The sequence below is a fragment of the Piliocolobus tephrosceles genome, chromosome 2 (assembly GCF_002776525.5).
Source record: "Piliocolobus tephrosceles isolate RC106 chromosome 2, ASM277652v3, whole genome shotgun sequence".
Lineage (NCBI taxonomy): Eukaryota > Metazoa > Chordata > Mammalia > Primates > Cercopithecidae > Piliocolobus > Piliocolobus tephrosceles.
Genome location: NC_045435.1, coordinates 56,769,766 through 56,791,421, shown reverse-complemented (window position 1 = coordinate 56,791,421; position 21,656 = coordinate 56,769,766). Strand labels below are relative to the sequence as shown.

Here is a 21,656-nt window from a genome sequence, read left to right as displayed (position 1 = left end):
CTTATTCTGGAAGCACCACTGCTGACAGCTTCCGAAAAAATAAAATAAACTGGATCCTTCATAAAAACTTTCCAAATAGCAGACAGTATTACCAAGAAAGAGTCAAAAACTAAAAACGGCATAACAGTCAGCAAATACAGGAGTGTGGCTCTCCTCATGGCTCTTATAATTCTTTTCTCACAACATTCTTACAGTTTCTATCACGTTCTGTAAGCATATAGTTATTTGTCCGTTACATTGCAAGCTGAAACTCAGAGTAAGCTTGACTTGGAGCTCTAATCAGTAGAAATCACACACAGAGAGAGACACACATACACACACTCTCTCTCTCTCTTTCTCTTTTGGCCCTACATCAAAATACTAGCATATAAATGTACCAAAATCATTTAAGTTAAAACAAAATGTTTCTCTCTCTATCTATCTCCCCACCCTCCACCAATATACATGTAATTTTTACGAGTTCAATAACATGGTTTTTTTGCCTGTGCTTACATTACATAGTTGCAGGGAACATAAGAAATGGCTTAGAAAGTAGGAGAACTAATGTAACCAATGCTATGGGAAACAGAGTAAAGAAGGATATAGAGAAGGGACTACTTGAGCTGAGCAGACAGACAGTCCTGGGTAAAGGCACTGAAGATACAAGAACAATGTGGACAAAGGCCCATAGGCCCAAGTAGAATGGCTTATTGAGGGAACATCAACAGAACAAGGGGTTCCAACAGAGAACAGCAGCAACAGAGACCAAAGAAATAGGTAAAGTCTGGGTCCTCAAAGGCTTATAACACAGCACATAGAAGGTAAACTGAGAGAAAATGGAGCAAACAAGACTTTAAGCAGCAAAATATAATAACTGGACAAGCATCTTCAAAGGTCATTGTAGCAGTGGCAGTAGGGTGATTTGGGGGTATGAAGAATGACAGACTTAAAGAAAGTAACTTCCAAAGTCCAAGCAAGAAATGAGAGAGCCTAGGACTAAGCGAGAAGAGACAAAAATGAAAACATGATGAAGGCAGAATCAACAAGACTTACCCACCATGTCCTTAGCTATGAGTCTAGCGAAGAGAAGGAATATAGAGTAACTGGTGTGTTGCTTTAGTGGCTCTGTAGCTCACAAATTATTTTCCCAGTTAACTTTAGAGAAGAAAAAGCAAGATTGGCAGAAGAAGAAGTCAATTCAGATTATTTTGAGTTTAAGGAGCCTGTAGGACAGAAAACAGAAATGCCCAATCATTAGCTGAATATGCATAACTGGATTTGAGGAGAAAGGTCTGATCTGAGTTGGAAACTGGTGACCTAATCCTTTATATTTGAAGCCATGGGAGTGGATGTTATTAATGAGAAAGACCAGAAAAGGGCAACCAAAAAAAAGTCAAGGGCAGAACCCTGAATCACACCCACTTTTCAGAAACAGTCAGACAGGAGAACAACAAGAGGATACTAACAAAGAAAGCTCTGCAAGATGGAAGCAAGTTTAGGCTAGTGGGACCTCAGAAGCTGCAAGGTCAGAAGGGTTTGTGAACCCAAAAGTATCTGAGACAGGTCTCAATTTAGAAAGTGTCTTTTCCCAAGCTTAAGAATGCACCCCTGACATAGCCTCAGGCAGTCCTGATGACATGTGCCCAAAGTAGTCGGGATACAACTTACTTTCACACATTTTAGGGAGGCATAACACATCAATCAATACACGTAAGATCGGTTGGATCTGGAAAGGCAGACAACTAGAAGTGGGTGAGAAGTGGCTTCCAGGTCACAGGTAGATTTAAAGATTTTCTGATTGGCAATTGGTTATTATCTAAAGACCTAGAAACAATAGAAACAAATGTCTGGGTTGCAATAAGAGGTTGTGGATACCAAATATGATCGTGGAGATGAAGCCTCTAAGAGGCAAATTTCAGAGAGAACAGATTGTAAATGTTTCTTATCAGACTTAAGGTCTGTGTTGATGTTGATGCTGGCTGGCTTTTCCTGAATTCCAAAAGGAAGAAGGGCATAATGAGGCATGTTGGACCCCCCTTCCCATCATGGCCTGAACCAGTTTCTCAGGTTAACCTTGGCAGAGAGGAGGGGTCCATTCAGATGATTCGGAGGATTGGAATTTTATTTTTGGTTTACAGTTTCAAGGAGAAGCAGGACAATCATGTCAGAGAGCTTCAGTGAGGCTGAAAATGCTCCACCAGATTCAGCAGTCTTTAAGCTATCAGAATCCTTTGGCAGGGCAGGGGCTTGGAGGGGTGAGGGTAGAGGGATGGAGAGGAGGGAAAAGGACAGGCAAAGGGGCACAGGTAGCTCCATTAGGGAGTGCGCATGCCCCACACAAATTCCTTAAGGCAACCTGTGAGGCTATGGCCTTGGCACAAACCCTATCACATGTCAGTCAACTTCCCGGCAAGTCGCAGATCTTTAGAAACCTTGGTGTGCATTTCCCCACTCGGCTTAGGATGCATCCCTGCCTCCACTCCACAAACGTTCATTGAGTCCTCAAAAACCCGGACAAATGACCTCACCTCCAAAGCCCCCTCTCTGATGCTCCCAGGAAAAACCAAAGCACCTCACTTTGTTTTGTCCGTACCTTACACGGCTTTGTAATTATCTGTGGTGCCTCTGGCTCAAATCAAAGCGGGAGCCAGACCCAAAGAGTCAAGGAAGGGAAGCGCTTTCACAGGCCTCGCGTGAGGAGAAAAGAACTACAATTCCCATGAGGCGGTGGGTCCAAGGGACCACAAGTCCCAGCATCCACCGCGCGGCCCAGGCCTGTCAGGGTAGTAGGCGCTGCGTGAGGTGGGTAAATGTTAGCGGAAGCGGCGAAGAAGACAGGGCCTTGTGGGATGGCGGAGTTTAAGGAGAAGCCTGAGGCCCCGACTGAGCAGCTGGATGTCGCGTGCGGCCAGGAAAACTTGCCGGTGGGCGCGTGGCCCCCGGGGGCCGCGCCGGCGCCCTTCCAGGTAGGGGCGGGGCCAGGCGGCGCGGGAGGCAGGCGCGCGGCTCCCCCACGTGGTCTCCTTCTCAAGCCGCCTCGCCGGGACGGCCTCCCAGTCGCGACCTTTTGTCTTCTCTTATAGCACACCGGGTGGTGCGCGGGAATAGGTGTGCATGCCCCGGCCTGGGCCTTTTTCTGTTAACTCACGGCATCACCTTAGCAAGGGTGCTGTCCTTTTCAGTCCATTCCCTGAAGCGCAGAATCAGAGGCCTTATGAGAACCCGGCTTTTTGTCCCAGTCCTGTCCTCAAAACTCAAGGAGGCATCAAGGGGGAAGTCATGTACCTCTCCGGTCTCAGGTGTCTCTCACAGGTAGGATAAGCCGTGGGGCCTATTAGTGGATAGCACCCGGTGTCGTGCATAAAAACAGGCCCTCGAGTCAGCCTTAGCTGTGGTCTCCCTCATGCTGTGGGCTCTTGGGCAAGTATAAATTAGCTTTGGCTAAGCCTTAGAGTCTTCCAATTTAACAGTACCTCTCTTCCGGATTGCTTTGAAAATTGCAAGGAAAATACGCTTTCTGGTTTGCTGTAAGAACTCAGTAAATGTTCGCTGCTATTAACTATCTCAAAGCCCTTTCTACTCTTTTTTTTTTTTTTTTTTGAGACTGAGTTTCACTCTTGTCCAGGCTGGAGTGCAATGGCACTCTCTCGGCTCACCGCATCCTCCACCTCCCGGGTTCAAGCGATTCTCCTGCCACAGCCTCCCGAGTAGCTAGGATTACAGGCATGTGCCACCACACCCGGCTAATTTTTGTATTTTTAGTAGAGACAGGGTTTCTCCATGTTGGTCAGACTGGTCTCAAACTCCCAACCTCAGGTGATCCACCCGCCTCGGCCTCCCAGAGTGCTGGGATTACAGGCATGAGCCACCGCTCCCAGCCTCTACTCCGACTTTCTTATCCCTCTGACCTTGGCCTGAGCGTTACCTAAGGAATAAGGAATGACCAAAGATTTTGAAGTGGAAAGAGCACTGGACGTGGAAGTTGGAGAGCATGGTTTAGAGCTTAGCCATCTTAGCTACTTCCCAGAGCCTGAGTTTATTCATCTGCAAAATGAAAATAATAATTTTAAAATGCATAGCCATCCATTATCAACACTGAACCCTATCTGCCCTTTCTTTTTCCTAGGAGTCGTTGTGAGGATCAGATAAGATAATAGATTCAATAGCAGCTTTCAAAGATGTCCAGGAAAAGAATCAAACTCTGTAAAATATTTGAAGAGATTTATTCTGAGCCAAATACTAGTGACCATGACCTGTGACACAGCCCTGAGGAGATGCTGAGAACATGTATCCCGGGTGATTAGGGCACAGCCTGGTTTCATACACGTTTGGGAGAGAGGAGACGTCAATCAAATACATTTAACATGTACATTGGTTTGGTTCAGAAAGGCGGGGCAACTCAAAGTGGTAGAGGGGCTTCCAGACTATAAGTAGATTTAAAATTTTTCTGGTTAACAATTGGTAGAGTTTATCTGAAGACCTGGGATCAATACAAATGTTTAGGTTAAGGTAAAGGGGTTTCTTTTGAGACAGAGCTTGACTCCATCACCCAGGCTAGAGTGGTGGTGTGATCAGATCACTGCAACCTCCGCCTCCCAGGTTCAAGCGATTCTCCCGCCTCAGCCTCCCAAGTAGCTGGGATTACAGGCAGCCACAGCCACGCCCAGCTAATTTTTGTATTTTTAGTAGAAACAGCGTTTTACTATGTTGCCCAGGCTGGTCTCAAACTCCTGACCTCAAGTGATCCGCCTGCCTCAGCCTCCCAAAATGCTGGGATTACAGACGTGAGCCACCGCACCCCCCAAGTAGAGGCCAAGTTTTATTGTGCGGAGGAAACTCTCAGCCGACTTCAGAGGGAGCAGTTTGGAAAATGTTTCTTATCAAACTTAAAAAGGTGCCTCGCTCTTAGTTGATTATCTCCTGGTTGTGGAAAGAAGGAAAAAGAGGGGGAAAGGGGATTCTCTATAGAATGTGGATTTTTCCCACAAGAGACAACCCTCCAGGGCAATGTCAAGATATGGCAAGGAAATACATTTGGGGTTAAAATATTTTGATTTCTTCCCTTATTTGTTATGTGATGTTATGCCAGATCAGGTTAGAAAGCAGACCATGCTATATAGGGTTAAAATTAAAACTCCTCTGATGAGACTTTATGGTTTGTGAGCCATGACTCCTCAGGTGCCTTAGGTAGGAATTTGGGCAAGATAAAAGAAAATCAAGAGTTTAGTCCTCAAAGAGTAGAATAAGATATTAATGTCAGAAGTTATTATTGTTCCCCAGACTACCTTTGACAATTTATGTTAACAATACAGTTGACTGGCCCAATATTAAACAGTGGTCTCTGAAAACTTACTCAGGACTAAGCATTGCTGAGTTCCTGGTCAAAAACACTGATTAAAAAAACCGCTGTTCTAGTCCATTCTTAATTCAACAAATATTTACTGAGAGCTAAATATATGCAAGGTGGTGGGTTGGGCTGCAAAGAATACAACAAACAGAAAAACACATTCTACCCTCAAGATGTTTACAGCTGTTATGATTAGCTTCAGTATTCCTGCTGTGCCTGTGTGTGTGTGTGTGTGTGTGTGTGTGTGTATGTGTATGTGTGTATGTTTGAGGCTATTCTATAAATCTGTTTATAATCTTGGGTCATATTTTTCTTTGCCATATCCAAGAACAATCTGTAAAACTGCCCGACATATTTTTTAATTAACTCACTTTAAGCATTATTTAAAAATAAGTAATATAAGTATCTCCCTTAGAATCACTGTAATCATTAATGTCCATAAAATCTTGAGGTTTTATATTTCGCAAGGTATATTAAAATAAACACATCTATTTTTAAAAGGGGAGAAAGGAGCGACAAGAGGAAGCTTTATGATTGATTGTTATGTCTACAGTTGGTGGGCATAAATGAAAACTGGGAGATTAAAACCCAGTCCCACAGTGTTCTGTCTCTGTACATGCACAGTTCTCAATAGAGTTAGAGTTACAAAAATAAGACAGGATCCCTTCCTAAGAGACCTTATTGTCTTTCTTACCAAGAAGATCAAACATGCTTGAAACATTTAAGTGACAAGCCTAAAAGTGCATTCAACTCGTTTTCTTCCATATATTCATGAAACACAAAACCACTCTTATAAAAGGTCAAAACAGCTTGCTTGCTCCAAACCCTGCCTTCACAGGCATATGCACACATAAGAATTAAGGCATGAAAAACTTTCAAGATAAAAATAACTGTGTGTCTGTTTTGCCTTTGGCTACTGTGTGAAAAGGCAAAAAGAAATTCAAATGTTCATATTGGAAACAAGCATATCATAATGTCATCAGTGTTGAAAGCCAAGTAGAAAATAAACTAATTGATTTTCTTGAACTAACAGTTGGATCTAACCATTTTTCAGGTCTCTGAAACCAGCTTCAAACATTATTTTTAAGATCTCAGCAGGCCTTGACAAGAATTATCTGGCTCACAGTCTTCTAATAGCTGCTTAGAGGAAAAACTTATGAGGCTAGAGGCCAAGTACAGAGATTCTTGTAGCTGGGGTTTCAACACAACCAAAAAAGGAATGAAGATTTTCACAGCACTTCTTTATAATTCAGAGGCCCAGGTTTTAAGCCTAGAATATTATAGTGTCATACTTCAGTTTCTGGGTCTTCGGTACAGAATGTGATTCAGAAAGTCAAACTTCTCTTTAATAAGTATCAAGAGCTGCAATCTGGCAATCGAAAAATGCTTCTTGAGCACCTGCTGTGTGCTTCGTCCAATGGATAGGAACCCCGCCCCCATCAGCATGCCACACTCCAAACCTCATAACCATGCTTTTCCCTGAGACATGTATCTGTTAGAAAGGTAACCCTACACATTTAACACAATTAGAGAGCCCTACAGTCTGTGTCATTTAGACCCTGAAGTTCATGCTATTAACTAAGTCTATTTCAGAGAAGAAAGAAATTATTGCAGACAGGAATAGCCAAGACAAGAGTGTATTTTCTCTTAAGTTTTCTGTGAGAATACTTGAAATCTTCACCCAGTGCTTCAAGGATCTGGTTTCCAGTATATCATTTTGTCCTGATCATTTTGCATTTATTCCCAGCTCTTGCATGACTAATTCTGTGCTTTGATACATACGAAGAAAAAGTAAAACTTACATTGTAACAATGCAGGAGATTTTTAAAATCCCAGCCAGGCATGGTGGCTCCCTCCCGTAATTCCAACCCTTTTGGAGGCCAAAGCAGGAGAATCACTTGAAGTCAGAAGTTTAAGACCACCCTGGGCAACAAAGTGAGACCCCATCTCTACAAAAACATTTTATTTTAAATTACCCACACATGGTGGTGCATGCCTGTAGTCCCACCTACTTGGGAGGCTGACCTTGAGCCCAGCAGTTGGAGGCTGCAGTAAGCTATGATTATGCCACTGCACTCCAGCCTGGGCAGCAGTGTCTTTAAAAAAAAAAAAAAAAAAAATCCCATTCTCTATGTCCTTTACACTTTTCTGACTATTTCTAAATCCTAGTATGTGAATATTGCATACAGTAAGGTAATACTTGATAAATGAAAGAAGTCTAGTCTGAGTCAGCTCTTAGCTTTTCCCCACTCAAATGGAGAAGTAATGGAGGAAAGGTATACAGTCCAATGGCTTCCTAGACACAGTTTTGGTTTGAATATGTTTGAACCTGTAAAGTTTAACTCCAGAACTTATTTTCTTCACTACCCTACTATATACTACCTGCAAAATTTTTATCGAACACATATGTGCTAATCCCTAGAGTAAGCTTTTTAAGCCAGTTCTGTCATTTTTTTTCACAGAAACCTATGAAATAAATAAAATATTTAGTAATGTTAAGTAATTTGCCAGAAACATGTTGTTTTAAATATCACATCTAAAAGTAATATATAGAAGAATTGAAAGAAGCCAATATTTTTATAAAGTGTCTGACATGGAGTACAGCATTATTTCATTAAAATTTCATGATAGCCACCCCAAATGCGGGTATTATCCTTGTTTTATAGCAACTAATCTGAAGCCTAACAAGTCACTTGTCCAGAATCACAGTGCTAATAAGAGCTTGGCTGTAGTTTGTGTCTCCTTTAGAGCATTCCATGTTCTACACTAGGAAGCTCTCCGCTGCTTCCTCACAGTTCAAGACCATAGTCACAGAGTTTTCCTGCCTGGTCTCCTGCATACTTTGCTCTAGTATAACCTCCTAATTGAAGACATCTTTGTTCATTGACCATTTACACCTTTGACTTGTCTATGAAAAGAGTCAAACTCTGCACAATATTTGAATATCTGAGCCAAATATGAGTGACCATGGACCATGACACAGCCCTCAGGAGATCCTGAGAACATGTACCCAAGGTGGTTGGGATGTGGCTTAGTTTTATACATTTTAGGGAGACATGAGACAACAGTCAAATACATGTAAAATGTACATTGGTTCAGTCCAGAAAGACAGCCCAGCTGGAAGCAGAAGCTTCCAGTTTCTGATTAACAGTTTGCTTGAAGGAATTGTTATTGTCTAAAAACTTAGGAATGTCTTGGGTAAGATAAAGGGTTGTGGAGACCAAGGGTTTATTATCATGCAGGTGAAGCCTCCAGGAAGCAGGCTTCAGAGAGAATAGATTGTAAATGTTTTTTATCAGACTTAAAGAGTCTGTTCTATCAGTAATTCCAAAAGGGAAGAGGGTGTAATGAGGCATGTCTGACCCCTGCCCCCTTCCCATCATGACCTGAACTAGTTTTTCAGGTTAGCTTTGGAATGCCCTTGCTGAGAGGAGGGGTCCGTTCAGATGATCAGGGGACTTAGAATTTTATTTTTGGTTAACAGAGTACATTTTCTAGCCATTTCCTGAAACCATTCTCAGCTTCTACCCAGGGTGTATCAGTCAGGACTCATTTGTTTGCAAGAAACATAAACAATACAAACTGGCTCCAACAAAAAAGGGAAGGAATTGCCTCAAATCAGAGAAGTCCAAAAGTGGTAACTATAGGCATGTCTGGACCCGATAATTCTAAAAGTATTGTCAGATACTTCTTCCCACCACCTTCCCCCTTCACACCCCTCCTCCCCATTTCTGTGGTAGGGTACCCACTCAGTAGGCCTCATCTATGTGAGAGAACTTGCAAATGCCAGGCAAACACTACAGTTGAACAATTCTAGTGGAAAGAGATTGCCTCTTCCCTAATTGTTTCAGCAGAAGTCTGGCTTAGGTCATGTCAACTGACTCCCAGTTTGTAACCTACTTTACATTAGCTTTCAGATACCATTATACTTCAGATACAATTATTATTTAACTATGGGGAAACAGTCTGAGAAATGCATCATTAGACAATTTCGTCATTATGCAAACGTTATAGAGTGCACAGTACTTACACAAACCTAGATGGTACAGCCTACTACACACTTAGGTTGTATGATAATACCCTATCACTCCTAGGCTACAAACCTGCACAGAATGTTACTACACTGAGTACTGTAGATACTTGTAATGCAGTGGTGTTTGTGTATCTAAACAGAAAACATACAGTAAAAATACTGTATTCTAATCTTACAGGACTACCACTGTGTATGCATATATGTGGTCTGACTGAAAAGTCATTATGCAGCACATGACTACTCAAAGTTTAACCACGTGGCATGTAAATATTTGAATAGAATGTTAGGACAATGACCTAACTTTATTTCTGAAAATAATAAATAGCTTTTCAATATGTAAATACCTTTAAAGATGGGTAATTACATAATCAGATATTAAATTAGACTAAGGTTTTCAAAAGATTATTCTTGAGTATAGTCATTTTTTAAGTCATTATCATCTGAAATGATATTTTATTGACCTTTTATGGAGGAGAAAATGGAAACATGAAGATAAGATGACTCAAAGCAATTATTGGTATCAGGATCAGTGATTACATCCATCAAGGGGAAAAAATTTGTTTAAACAGGAAATTTTCCCAGAAGTCTCTGTTATCTTTTGGAAGGTATCTGCGTTCATTTGGAATTAGCTACCATCTATAAGTCCCTAGAGGATTATAGATTGTGCAGTAAGTTTAATTGCAGAATTCTAAAAAATATATCATGAGATTCTCGAAAATCTTTTTAAATTTGTAAGTAAAAATAACTAAATAAAACTGTTTTTCACCTGCTTTCCTGATTAGAAAACTGCAGTAAGTCAGACTTGATTTTAAAAGAAGTTATCCATGTCAAAAAAAAAAAAACTTTAGCGTTTAGTGATTTATATAGTACCTTAAAAATATGTGCGCCTTTAATGACAAATCAAGTTTAACATGAAAAGTTTAACAGAGATCTTCATTTTACAAGTACTTTTAAAAATGTCTCAGTAACCATTTACATTTCAACACTGAACCTTTAAAAAGCTGAAGATAGATTCTATATAAAACAGCAGTCATTGAGTTTGACTGATAGAGCATCATTTTCTAACCCATCCTTTATCCATTTAGGATATTCCTGCTAAGCTAAAGCTGTAAGAAACAACACAAACAAAAGCTATTTCCTCTCTCCACCCCCAAATGACTTTTTAAGCAGAATGTTGGCCTTCCCCCACAGTTCCTCCCACTGGTTGTCCTCCTCATCTTTCACAAGAGGATGTCAATCCTCCCCAGCTCAGAGTTTTTTTTAGCATAGGGTTTTGCACTTAACTACATAGCTCCACCTGAGGCCTCCACAGGGAGTATAACTACCTGCTGTTCAATACCTTTCTAAAGCTTGGACTGGAGACAAAATATTAATGGAGGATTGACTGGAAGACATGGTGCAAACATTCCTCCAGGTGCTTTAAAATCTATCCCCAATGAAAGGCCATGCAACTCATTCCTTGCAGAACTGCTCTTACCCGACTGTGCTGTTATGGGATCCCAGCAGCCTTTATTGAGGACCAGAATAAAAAAAGCCCATGAAACTGCTTCCTGGAAAAGAATGGTTTAGAAGAACACATTGGTGGAATTCCTTCCTGGTATCAATACTGAAAAAAGTCAGTGCCACTTCTGAACAATGAGATTATTCCTTACAGGCAGGGCAAGCTGTGTATCTAATCATATATCCTTGTCTGAATTGGCAGCTCTCAGGCAGAGCCAAATGTCCAGTCTTCTTCTACCACACACTGTGTGTCTAAGCTCACTGGACCTGTTTGCTCTATTTCCCTTTCACCTTACTCTCCTTACTTGTTCATTTATCTTACCTGTTTGTGAGTCTCATTCAATCCTTTTTGGAATAAAGCAGGTGTAAAATGGATTGGGTTTTATGTAAGCAAGAATTACTGTATACATTAAAAAATCTGGGTTCATGAGAGATACTTTAATATGAAATCACAGTTTGAAAATATGCTTCATGATGCTAATGAGGATCTAACCAGAGATCAGGCTTCACCTAGAGTTTAGATTGAGGATTGTCTTCTTTTTATATAACATTTTATAAATGTAATGTTTTTATATTTTATATATTTTATATAAATGTAATTTTTATATTCCTTTCTCATTTAATTAGAACAGAATTTCTTTACAAGTGTACATCTATAATAAATTTAAATATCTAGTAATATCTAAGAAATAGCATTTTTGGAATTCTGTGTGCAATTGACTTGTCATTTATGACTTTCTTATCCCCAACCTGTATCTGAGGTAACTCACAATTAAAATACATATATGCATGTATATAAGGTAAAGGTAAAAGAGATCAAAAGCTAAGGATAAAATGCTTAACTGTACTCAGACACTAAATTCAGCACTGAGTTTTCTGACATCCAAAGCTAAGAGGGAAACAAAATAAGTTACAAAACTTTCCATTTCTGATAAGAGGAAAAAATAGTGTTTTTCTTATTGTCCTTATACATACATAATACATATATAAATACATGTATATGTCATTATGCGTACCTATATATAACATACTATTATATATATTAAGTATTATAATGCCCAACTCATCCTTATACATAACCTAAAATAAAACCACAAATTCTAAAAATTAATCTTAGCTGGGCATGGTTGTTCCCACTTGTAGCTGTAGCAAGTAAGGAAGCTGAGGCAGGAGAATCACTTGAGCCCAAGTTACAGTGAACAGTGATCACACCACTGCACTCCAGCCTGTGCAACAGAGCAAGACTCTGTCTCCAAAAAAAAAAAAAAAAATTCTTGTTTTATTGAAGAAAGATCTTTTTGGACAATATCTTAGTACACTGTGTTTTGTCAGTTTTGAACTGTTTTTATATATGTTAGAATTAGAATGGGTCCCAGTCAAAAGCTACTTGGAATATATAGGAAATATATGACATGCCATGCTCACTTACAGTGTGTATATTTTTTACAGTACACTCCTGATCATGTAGTTGGACCTGGAGCAGACATTGATCCCACTCAAATAACCTTTCCCGGATGCATTTGTGTCAAAACTCCCTGCCTCCCTGGCACTTGCTCCTGTCTCCGCCATGGAGAGAACTATGATGATAACTCATGCCTTAGAGATATAGGATCTGGAGGAAAGTATGCAGAGCCTGTTTTTGAATGCAATATCCTGTGCCGATGCAGTGACCACTGCAGAAACAGAGTGGTCCAGAAAGGTCTGCAGTTCCATTTCCAAGTGTTCAAGACGCATAAAAAAGGCTGGGGACTTCGTACCTTGGAATTTATACCAAAAGGAAGGTTTGTCTGTGAATATGCTGGTGAGGTTTTAGGATTCTCTGAAGTTCAGAGAAGAATTCACTTACAAACAAAATCTGACTCCAACTACATTATAGCCATCAGGGAACATGTTTATACTGGGCAGGTAATGGAAACATTTGTTGACCCTACTTATATAGGAAATATTGGAAGATTCCTTAATCATTCTTGTGAACCAAATCTTTTGATGATTCCTGTCCGAATTGACTCAATGGTACCTAAGTTGGCACTTTTTGCAGCCAAAGATATTGTGCCAGAAGAAGAACTCTCTTATGATTATTCAGGAAGATATCTTAATCTAACAGGCAGTGAAGACAAAGAAAGGCTAGATAATGGGAAACTAAGAAAACCTTGTCACTGTGGTGCCAAATCATGTACTGCTTTCCTGCCTTTTGACAGTTCTCTGTACTGCCCCTTAGAAAAGTCGAACATCAGTTGTGGAAATGAGAAGGAACCCAGCATGTGTGGCTCAGCCCCTTCTGTGTTCCCTTCCTGCAAGCGATTGACCCTTGAGGTGAGTCTGTTCAGTGATAAGCAGCTTGCGCCTCCCTCTAGTGGAAGACAGTGGTTGGCTAGCTTTGCCTCTGCCTAGTTACGTAAGTTGAACTCAGGAATGTGGCAGAGACTACAAGTTGTCCATCAGTATCTTTTCTCTCTTTCTATAATAGAATTCTCCATTTAACATGAGTACATGACTACCCAGAATATTCACTTTCGTAGTTAGATTTGTCTTAGTAACTGTTCTAGTTAATGGGATATAAGCAAAAATGACAAGTCCTTAAATGGAGATATCCTGCCCTTCACCTCCTCTTTCTTCCTTCTGGCTGGAATGTATACATGATGACTGGAACTGGAGCAGTCATCCTAGACCCCAGGATGACCCTGGGAAAGGAAGCCATTGCATAGAAAAATCAACAAGATTAAAAGGAGTCTAGGTGTCTGGCACTGTAGAACATCCTGCCAGTCATGGTCTGACACCTTTGTACTTTCAGATGAGAAATGGTGTCTCCCTTGTTTAAGCCACTGTTATTGTAAGTTTTCTAGCACTAATATCGAACCTAATAATGATCCAAGAAACCCTTGTGGCTGCATACCTAAACCCTGCTTTCCAACCAATTTTAACTAGTAAAGCTGACATTTTGATTTCTGTCTGACTCCTGTATCCTACTTAATTGTTTCTAAGCATGAATCAAGGAGAAACGCATTATTAACTATCACCTGCTAAAACTCTAATATAAATACCACCAGTAGTGAAAAATACAACCATGAAAATGACTTACATGTTGTAACCAGAAGTCAGAAAAGGAAACACATTGTAAATTTTTCATTATATACTTGGCTATACTCCAAATCTTGTAAAGTTATGCTTCAAAACTTCAAACAGCCTCACTTCTTGTATAAATAACAGAAAAATAATGCTGTCCACACCACAGAAGGAGATGGGAGTTTTATAATCCCATTTAAACTTCTAGAGCATCAAACATCTCTAACTACCTTCCTTAAAGCAGGGATGTTGCAAAAAAAATTACTATGTAGGTTTATCAGACATTTTGAAAGCTAAAATAATTACTAGAGCCCCTATATTATTAATTTAATTTCTTCTCTAGTACATTTAAACCCTACCACTAGGAGGCCTTGCACTTTCAACATTATAGGAATCCGTGTTATATATAACACTATTCCACTGTAATATAAGTACATTGTATACTTTAAATGAGTGAAATGTACAGCGTGTGAATTATATCTCAATAAAGCTGAGTTGTTTTTAAGTATATTAGGGTTTACATGTTCATATAACGTTATATGGAATGGTTCTCTGTGAACAAATGGCCCTAGAGTACACATAAAATGCCCCAAATTACAAATATATAATATCAAAATTTTTCCTCAAAATTAATCATTTCTCCATGCCAATTTTCCTGTGTTAGTTCAATGTCTCTGAAGCAGTCCTGCTTTTTATAAGGCAGTTTATATCCCTCACTCCAAAATGTGCTTTTTCTTGCTCACAAGCTCACCTAATAACTGAGCTGCTTCAGAAGCAATACAGAAATGGTCAGAAGGAAAATGATTGGCTCACCATTTGATTCTGCAGATACCCTTTTCTATGTCCTTTTGCCTTTCTCTATTGAACAGCAGAGATATTCCCAGAGGACAATCTTCCATTCAGAGACAAGGACACATACAGCCCCCTCCAACTCAGTGCCTCTGCCAGAGACAACTGACTGAATGTGGACCCCTGAAAATTTTTTGTCCTCAGGCACTAGTTTATTATATAGCACTTAGTCCTAGACACCCGATTCCTAAGATAAGAGTCAAAGAGTCTTTATTCCAAGTCTTTTCTAAGCAGCAAGTTAACTGCATTTGTTTGCTTCAGTGCCATATTCTTGACAATGTTGACACTTCTTTTGAGAGAAAACATTTAAAAATATACTTCCACTTGCCTATTATCCCATGATAAAATAATATTTTTATAATTATAAGATTCAAATTTTAAAAGATGGGCTGGGTGCAGTGGCTCACACCTGTAATCCCAGCACTTTGGGAGGCCTAGGCAGGCAGAACACTTGAGGTCAGGAGTTTGAGACCAGCCTGGCCAACATGCTAAAACCTCATCTCTACTAAAAATACAAAAATTAGCTAGATGTGGTGGCACATGTCTGTAGTCCCAGCTGCTTGGGAGGCTGAGGCACAAGAATCACTTGAGCCCAGGAGGCAGAGATTGCAGTGAGCCAAGATTGTACCACTGCACTCCAGCTTGGGTGACAGAGCGAAACTCTGTCTCCAAAAAAAAAAGTAGTTACAGTTTTTGCATTGTTGGAATTTGGTATTTGATATTGGAATACATTCTTAAATAAATGTGGTCATGTTATACATCATTTTAATGGGCATTTCTTTGTGTTTTTTTGCTAATGACATCTTACTTGCTGTTTATGTTTATTTTAGACTATGAAAATGATGTTAGACAAAAAGCAAATTCGAGCAATTTTTTTATTCGAGTTCAAAATGGGTCGTAAAGCAGCAGAGACAACTCGCAACATCAACAACGCATTTGGCCCAGGAACTGCTAACGAACGTACAGTGCAGTGGTGGTTCAAGAAGTTTTGCAAAGGAGATGAGAGCCTTGAAGATGAGGAGCGTAGTGGCCGGCCATCAGAAGTTGACAACGACCAACTGAGAGCAATCATTGAAGCAGATCCTCTTACAACTACAAGAGAAGTTGCCGAAGAACTTAATGTCAACCATTCTACGGTCGTTCGGCATTTGAAGCAAATTGGAAAGGTGAAAAAGCTCGATAAGTGGGTGCCTCATGAGCTGACTGAAAATCAAAAAAATCGTCGTTTTGAAGTGTCATCTTCTCTTATTCTACGCAACCACAATGAACCATTTCTCGATCGGATTGTGACGTGTGATGAAAAGTGGATTTTATATGACAACCGGCGACGATCAGCTCAGTGGTTGGATCAAGAAGAAGCTCCAAAGCATTTCCCAAAGCCAATCTTGCACCCAAAAAAGATCATGGTCACTATTTGGTGGTCTGCTGCTGGTGTGATCCACTACAGCTTTCTGAATCCCGGTGAAACCATTACATCTGAGAAGTATGCTCAGGAAATTGATGAGATGCACCAAAAACTGCAACACCTGCAGCTGGCATTGGTCAACAGAAAGGGCCCAATTCTTCTCCACGACAATGCCCGACCGCATGTTGCACAACCCACACTTCAAAAGTTGAATGAATTGGGCTATGAAGTTTTGCCTCATCCACCGTATTCACCTGACCTCTTGCCAACCAACTACCACATCTTCAAGCATCTCAACAACTTTTTGCAGGGAAAACGCTTCCACAACCAGCAGGATGCAGAAAATGCTTTCCAAGAGTTCGTCAAATCCCGAAGCACGGATTTTTACGCCACAGGAATAAACCAACTTATTTCTCGTTGGCAAAAATGTGTTGATTGTAATGGTTCCTATTTTGATTAATAAAAATGTGTTGAGCCTAGTTATAATGATTTAAAATTCACGGTCCAAAACCGCAATTAGTTTTGCACCAACCCAATATCTTCATAGAATTGAAACATAAATTAAAATTGCATTTGAAGTAGATTCCACAGACTTCATTAAGAATGTAGAAATGTGGCCTGGCATGGTGGCTTACAACTGTAATCCCAGCACTTTGGGAGGCTGAGGTGGGCCTCAGCCCAAGACTCAAGATCACTTGAGTCTGATAGTTCAGGACCAGCCTGGGCAACATAGTGAGACCCTGACTCTAATAAAATAATTTTTTAAAAAAAGAGTAGAAATATGTACCTTGAAAAACATTTTGGCCCAAGAATAATAACGATCACACTTGAAGAACAAAGCTTTTCTTTGAAAACTTTTTTTTAATTTTCAAATTGCTATTCACAAAATATCAGTGATATTAGATTTTATTAGATTTTGTTCTTGGCCAAATGAAAAATTTTGCCCTAATTGTAGTCACACTCCAGTGTGTTACCATTGAACAAATCACTGAACCTTTCCAAGTGAAAGTTTCCTTAGTTGGGAAGATTGAGTTAACACATGCAAAGGGGTTAGAACAATGCCTGAGTACATAGAAAGTATTCAATAAATGTAAATTATTAGTCTTGAGAACTGTCTGTAGCATGTGACCCAAAGTTCTCCCTTCTATTCAGGTGTAATTAGGATATAATGTCCTTTAGTGGCAGACTTAAAGGGGGAAAAAGTCACAAAGAGGTGACCAGAAGGGTTAGAGCTGAGCAAGAGAGGTTCATGCCCTGAGCCCTGCGTTTTAGAGTGCCTAGGGTTACATACATATGCACACATGCATAAAGAAGACATGGATACCATAACCAGACAAAGACATTACTAGGAAAGAAAACTAATACCAATATCCCTTTTGAATATAGAGGCAAAAAAAAAGAAGTACTAGCAAATGAAATTCAGCAAGACGTAAAAAGAATTATACACCGTGATCAAGTGGGATTTATCCCAGGAAAGCAAGGTTGGTTTAACATATGAAAATCAGTAAATCCAGTCTATTAATGGGATAATTCACAAAAAAATAAATATATAATCATTTCCATAGACACAAAGCATTTGACAAACTCCAATAGCCTTTTGTGATAAAAGCAGTGAACAGAATAGAAGTAAACAGGAACTTCTTCAACTTGAGAAAGGACATCTATGAAGACCCACAGCTAACATCATACATAATGATGAAAGACTGAAAGCTCTTATCCTAAGATATGGAACAAGAAAATGATCTCCAAGCTCACCACTTCTATGCAGCATTGTACTGGAGTTTCTAGCAAGGACAATTAAGCAGGTAAGAACTTAAAACTCAGGGCCGGGTGCAGTGGCTCATGCCTATAATCCCAGCACTTTGGGAGACCAAAGCAGACAGATCACCTGAGGTCAGGAGTTCAAGACCAGCCTGGCCAATATGGTAAAACCCTGTCTATACTAAAACTACAAAAACAAGCTGGACTTAGTGGCACACACCTGTAATCCCAGCTACTCCTGAGGTTGAGGCAGGAGAATCACTTGAACCTGGGAGGTGGAGGTTACAGTGAGCTAAGATCACACCACTGCACTCCAGTCCAGGTGAAAGAGTGAGACTGCCTCAAAAAAAAAAAAAAAAAAAAAAAAAAAAAAAAAAAAAAAACTTAAAAATAAGACAGATGACCCAATTTAAACATGGGCAAAAGATCTGAATAGACATCAAAAATAAACATGAATGTGAAAATGTGTTCAACATCATTTGTCATCAGGGAATTGCAACTTAAAACTATTAAGTTATCCCTTAGCACCCACTAGGATGGTAGAAAGTGAAAACACTAAAAATGCCAAAAGATGGCAAGGATGTGGAGAAACAGGAACTCTTCATTGCTCATTGAAATGTGACATGGTACAGCCTCTTTAGAAGACAGTTTTGTGGGTTCTTACAGAGCTAGACATAGCATTGATCCAGCAATCATACTCCTGTTAACCAAAATGACAGGGGTTCAGTCCTGCTGCTCACCACCCAGAATGTCAATCACTGAGATAATGAATGTTGCCAGGGAAGAAGTATTTAATTGGGTGCTGCAGCCAAGGAGAATGGGAGATAAAGTCTCAAATCCCTGACCAACTACAATTGGGGAGGCTTATATAGTGAGGGAAGAAATTGAGGAGGGTAAAAAAAGCAATTATGATGAATGAGGGGGTCTGGCATCTTGTTTCAATGTGGTGATCTGGTGAGTTTTAAGTCCCTTGCCGGAGGATCTGTTTGCTGAGGAAGGAACTCAGATGAGACAAATGTAAATTTCAAGTTTTAAGACCTGAAGGGTCAATTTCCATGTTTATGCCAAAACTTTTAAATATCATTTCTACGGGACACTTGGAATGGTTTCACTCCTAGGTATTTACTGATTTGAAAACTTGTCCTCATAAAAACAGCACACACATGTTCATAACAGGGTTATAATTGGTTAAAACTTGAAGCAACACACATTTCTTTAATAAGTGAATGGATAAACAAACTGGTACATGCATATGATGGAGTACTATTCAACAATAAAGAAACGAGCTATTGAGCCACAAAAAAAGTCCTGTATGAACCTTAAATGCATACTGCTAAGTGAGAGAAGTCATTCTGAACAGGCTGCATACTATGAGTCCAACTATGTGACACTCTGGAAAAGACAAAACAATACAGAATAAAATTGTCAGTGGTTGCCAGAGTTTGAGGTGAGGGAGGAATGAATAGGTGAAGCACAGGAGATTTTTAAGGCAATGAAACAATTCTGTGTGATACTGTGATGGTGTATACATGACATTGTGTATTTGTGAAAACATAGAGAATTTTACTGCACAAAGGGTCAAAATTCTATGTAAATAATTTTAATCATTTAAGAAGTCAGGGAATCATAGGAATGCAGACTGTGACAAGACAACATAACTATTAGTACAAATGTAGAAAAGAAACTCAAGAGAGCAGGGGTGAAAGGTGCTGATCTAAGTAACTTTGGAAATTACTGGAGTTTGTAAGACTAAAGGCAAAAGGAACTGCATGTAAGCAGTTCCTAGCTGATACAAGTTGTTTCCCACGGGGTAGGGAAGTTTAAACATTCCCTCTGGAGGTTTGATAATTAAGTCTGCTGAAATGAAATGACAATAAACAGATTAAGAAGAGAAACACCATTTTAATTACGTACATGCACATGGAAGCCTCAGAAAAATATGAGACTCAAAGAGAGGGGCAGATGGTTGAAGGCTTTATAGCATAAAATGAATAGGGGCTTGAAGGGGAGGTGATGACAAGTTATGGGAGGAAAAGGGGAGGAACTGCATGGTGAACAAAGATTGTCTTACGTAAATAAAGTCTCTCAGGTCATAAAAGTTGTTTAGGAGTTTTTTATTGCTGCTGAAGAATAGGCAATAGCCTGTTTTGGTGTGGTGACAACTTTTAATCTCCTCTGGTGATAAATCTTTCCTGGTTGTTTGATGAAATTCCTAGGGAGGAGGCTCCAAACAAATGTATTCCTTCTGGAAGAACTTCCCTCAGTCAGAGAAGGGAACTTCAGGAGAGCCCCTCCCTGCACTTATGGGAGTAGGGTGAGAAACAAGAGAAAGCCAGCCAGGCCTTGATTCTTGGGCAGCTTCGAAGGCCTTTCAATTTCCTTTAATTCTAAGTGCTTGTTAGAGGAATGTTAAAGGACCATACATTGGGGTATCATTTTCTGAGCCTTAACAAGGTACAATTCTGATATTAACAACTCTGCTATTGCCTTATATGTATACTGGAATTAAACAAATTGATGGCAGATCGTGGGAGCCAGGTTTCTCACTGCTGGATTGGGAATTTACATTTAAGCAAAGGAAGGATGATTCATGTGGTAATAGATCAATTTGAGACATCAGCATGAACTCACATTTAGCTTAATATAGATACAGAAGGTTACATATAGAAATATTTCTAGATTCGTGTCTGTATTACAGTTAGTATGCACACATATATTTCCTTTCTCTGTCAGCTCAGAGAGTCTAGAAGCAGTGATGCTCCAGTAGCAAAGAGCACACTTAGCACCCAGATCTTGATTTTTATACCATTCTCCAACAATAAAAATCAGGACTCTTTGGAGAAATGGCTAATTCTGCTACTAGAGAAGGAAATCAACAAGCTGAGACTGGAGTATCTTGCAGTGCCAGAAAGTAAGGAAATGTTAAAAAAAAAAAAGAAAAAAAAATAAAGAAACCATTGATGGGGGGTGTCAAAGGAGTATAGAAACAAATTGAAAGAGCTCCCAGTGACCAAATCTGGAATAATTTGAGCAAGAAAATAAAGTACTGGATTATAATACAAAATATAAAATATTTGTGAGCCCATACTGATATAAATAAATGATTGAATCAATAAACAGGGTAAAGACAAATCTAACTTTGCATAAGAATTCTAAATAACTTATGTAGCTACTCTGCCCACAAAAAGGAGGACCATAAATTCCTACTCCGTTAGTGTAGGCTATACATAGTGACTTCCTCCCAAAGAGTGTAGAATGGAAAGTTGAGGGTGGAGGAAAGGGAGGGGAGCAGAGTAACTTTACTCTCGGGAAACTTGAAAAATTACCTCAGCTAGGTGATCAAGGTCAATATGAACAGTGATAAATCATGTTGGTAGTATATGCCATTGACAGGATGTGATAAAGATGGTACATTAACTCTGTGGTCTTGCTCCCCAAACCCATAACCCAAGACTAATGAGGAAAAGAATCGGATAAATTTAAATACAGGGTCATCTATGAAACACTTGAACATTATTCCTTAAGACTGTCAAGGTCGGGAAAAACAAGAAAAGTCTAAGAAATTGTCACAACCAAGGGGAGTCAAAGAAGACATGATAAGTAAATGTAATGTGGTGTCCTGGGTGAGATTCTAGAATCAAAACAGACAGGTAAAATTAAAAATCTGAATCAACTATGGTCTTTAGTTAATGATGTATCAATATTGGTTCTTAATTGTA

At 39.6% G+C, this 21,656-nt stretch overlaps 1 protein-coding gene across 2 annotated transcripts; it reads left to right on the top strand.

Annotated features, from left to right (window-relative positions):
* Positions 1-2,722: 2,722 nt before the first annotated feature.
* Positions 2,723-16,655, top strand: LOC111546973 (histone-lysine N-methyltransferase SETMAR). Of its 2 annotated transcripts, none has more exons than XM_023218588.1 (3): positions 2,723-2,945; positions 13,058-13,172; positions 15,602-16,655. In XM_023218588.1, exons 1-3 carry the CDS (start codon positions 2,875-2,877, stop codon positions 16,634-16,636), a joined length of 1,221 nt encoding a protein of 406 aa, XP_023074356.1. In that variant the 5' UTR covers positions 2,723-2,874; the 3' UTR covers positions 16,637-16,655. The 2 variants fall into 2 exon arrangements, with proteins under 2 accessions (XP_023074356.1, XP_023074355.1); XM_023218587.1 differs by having other exon boundaries at positions 12,309-13,172.
* The last annotated feature ends 5,001 nt before the right edge of the window (positions 16,656-21,656 follow it).

Coding starts and splice junctions, on each gene's coding strand:
- LOC111546973 (XM_023218587.1), top strand. CDS start 2,790: ATGTTAGCGGAAGCGGCGAAGAAGACAGGGCCTTGTGGGATGGCGGAG. Junction 2,946..12,308: donor CCGCGCCGGCGCCCTTCCAG/GTAGGGGCGGGG, acceptor TATTTTTTACAG/TACACTCCTGATCATGTAGT. Junction 13,173..15,601: donor GCAAGCGATTGACCCTTGAG/GTGAGTCTGTTC, acceptor TGTTTATTTTAG/ACTATGAAAATGATGTTAGA.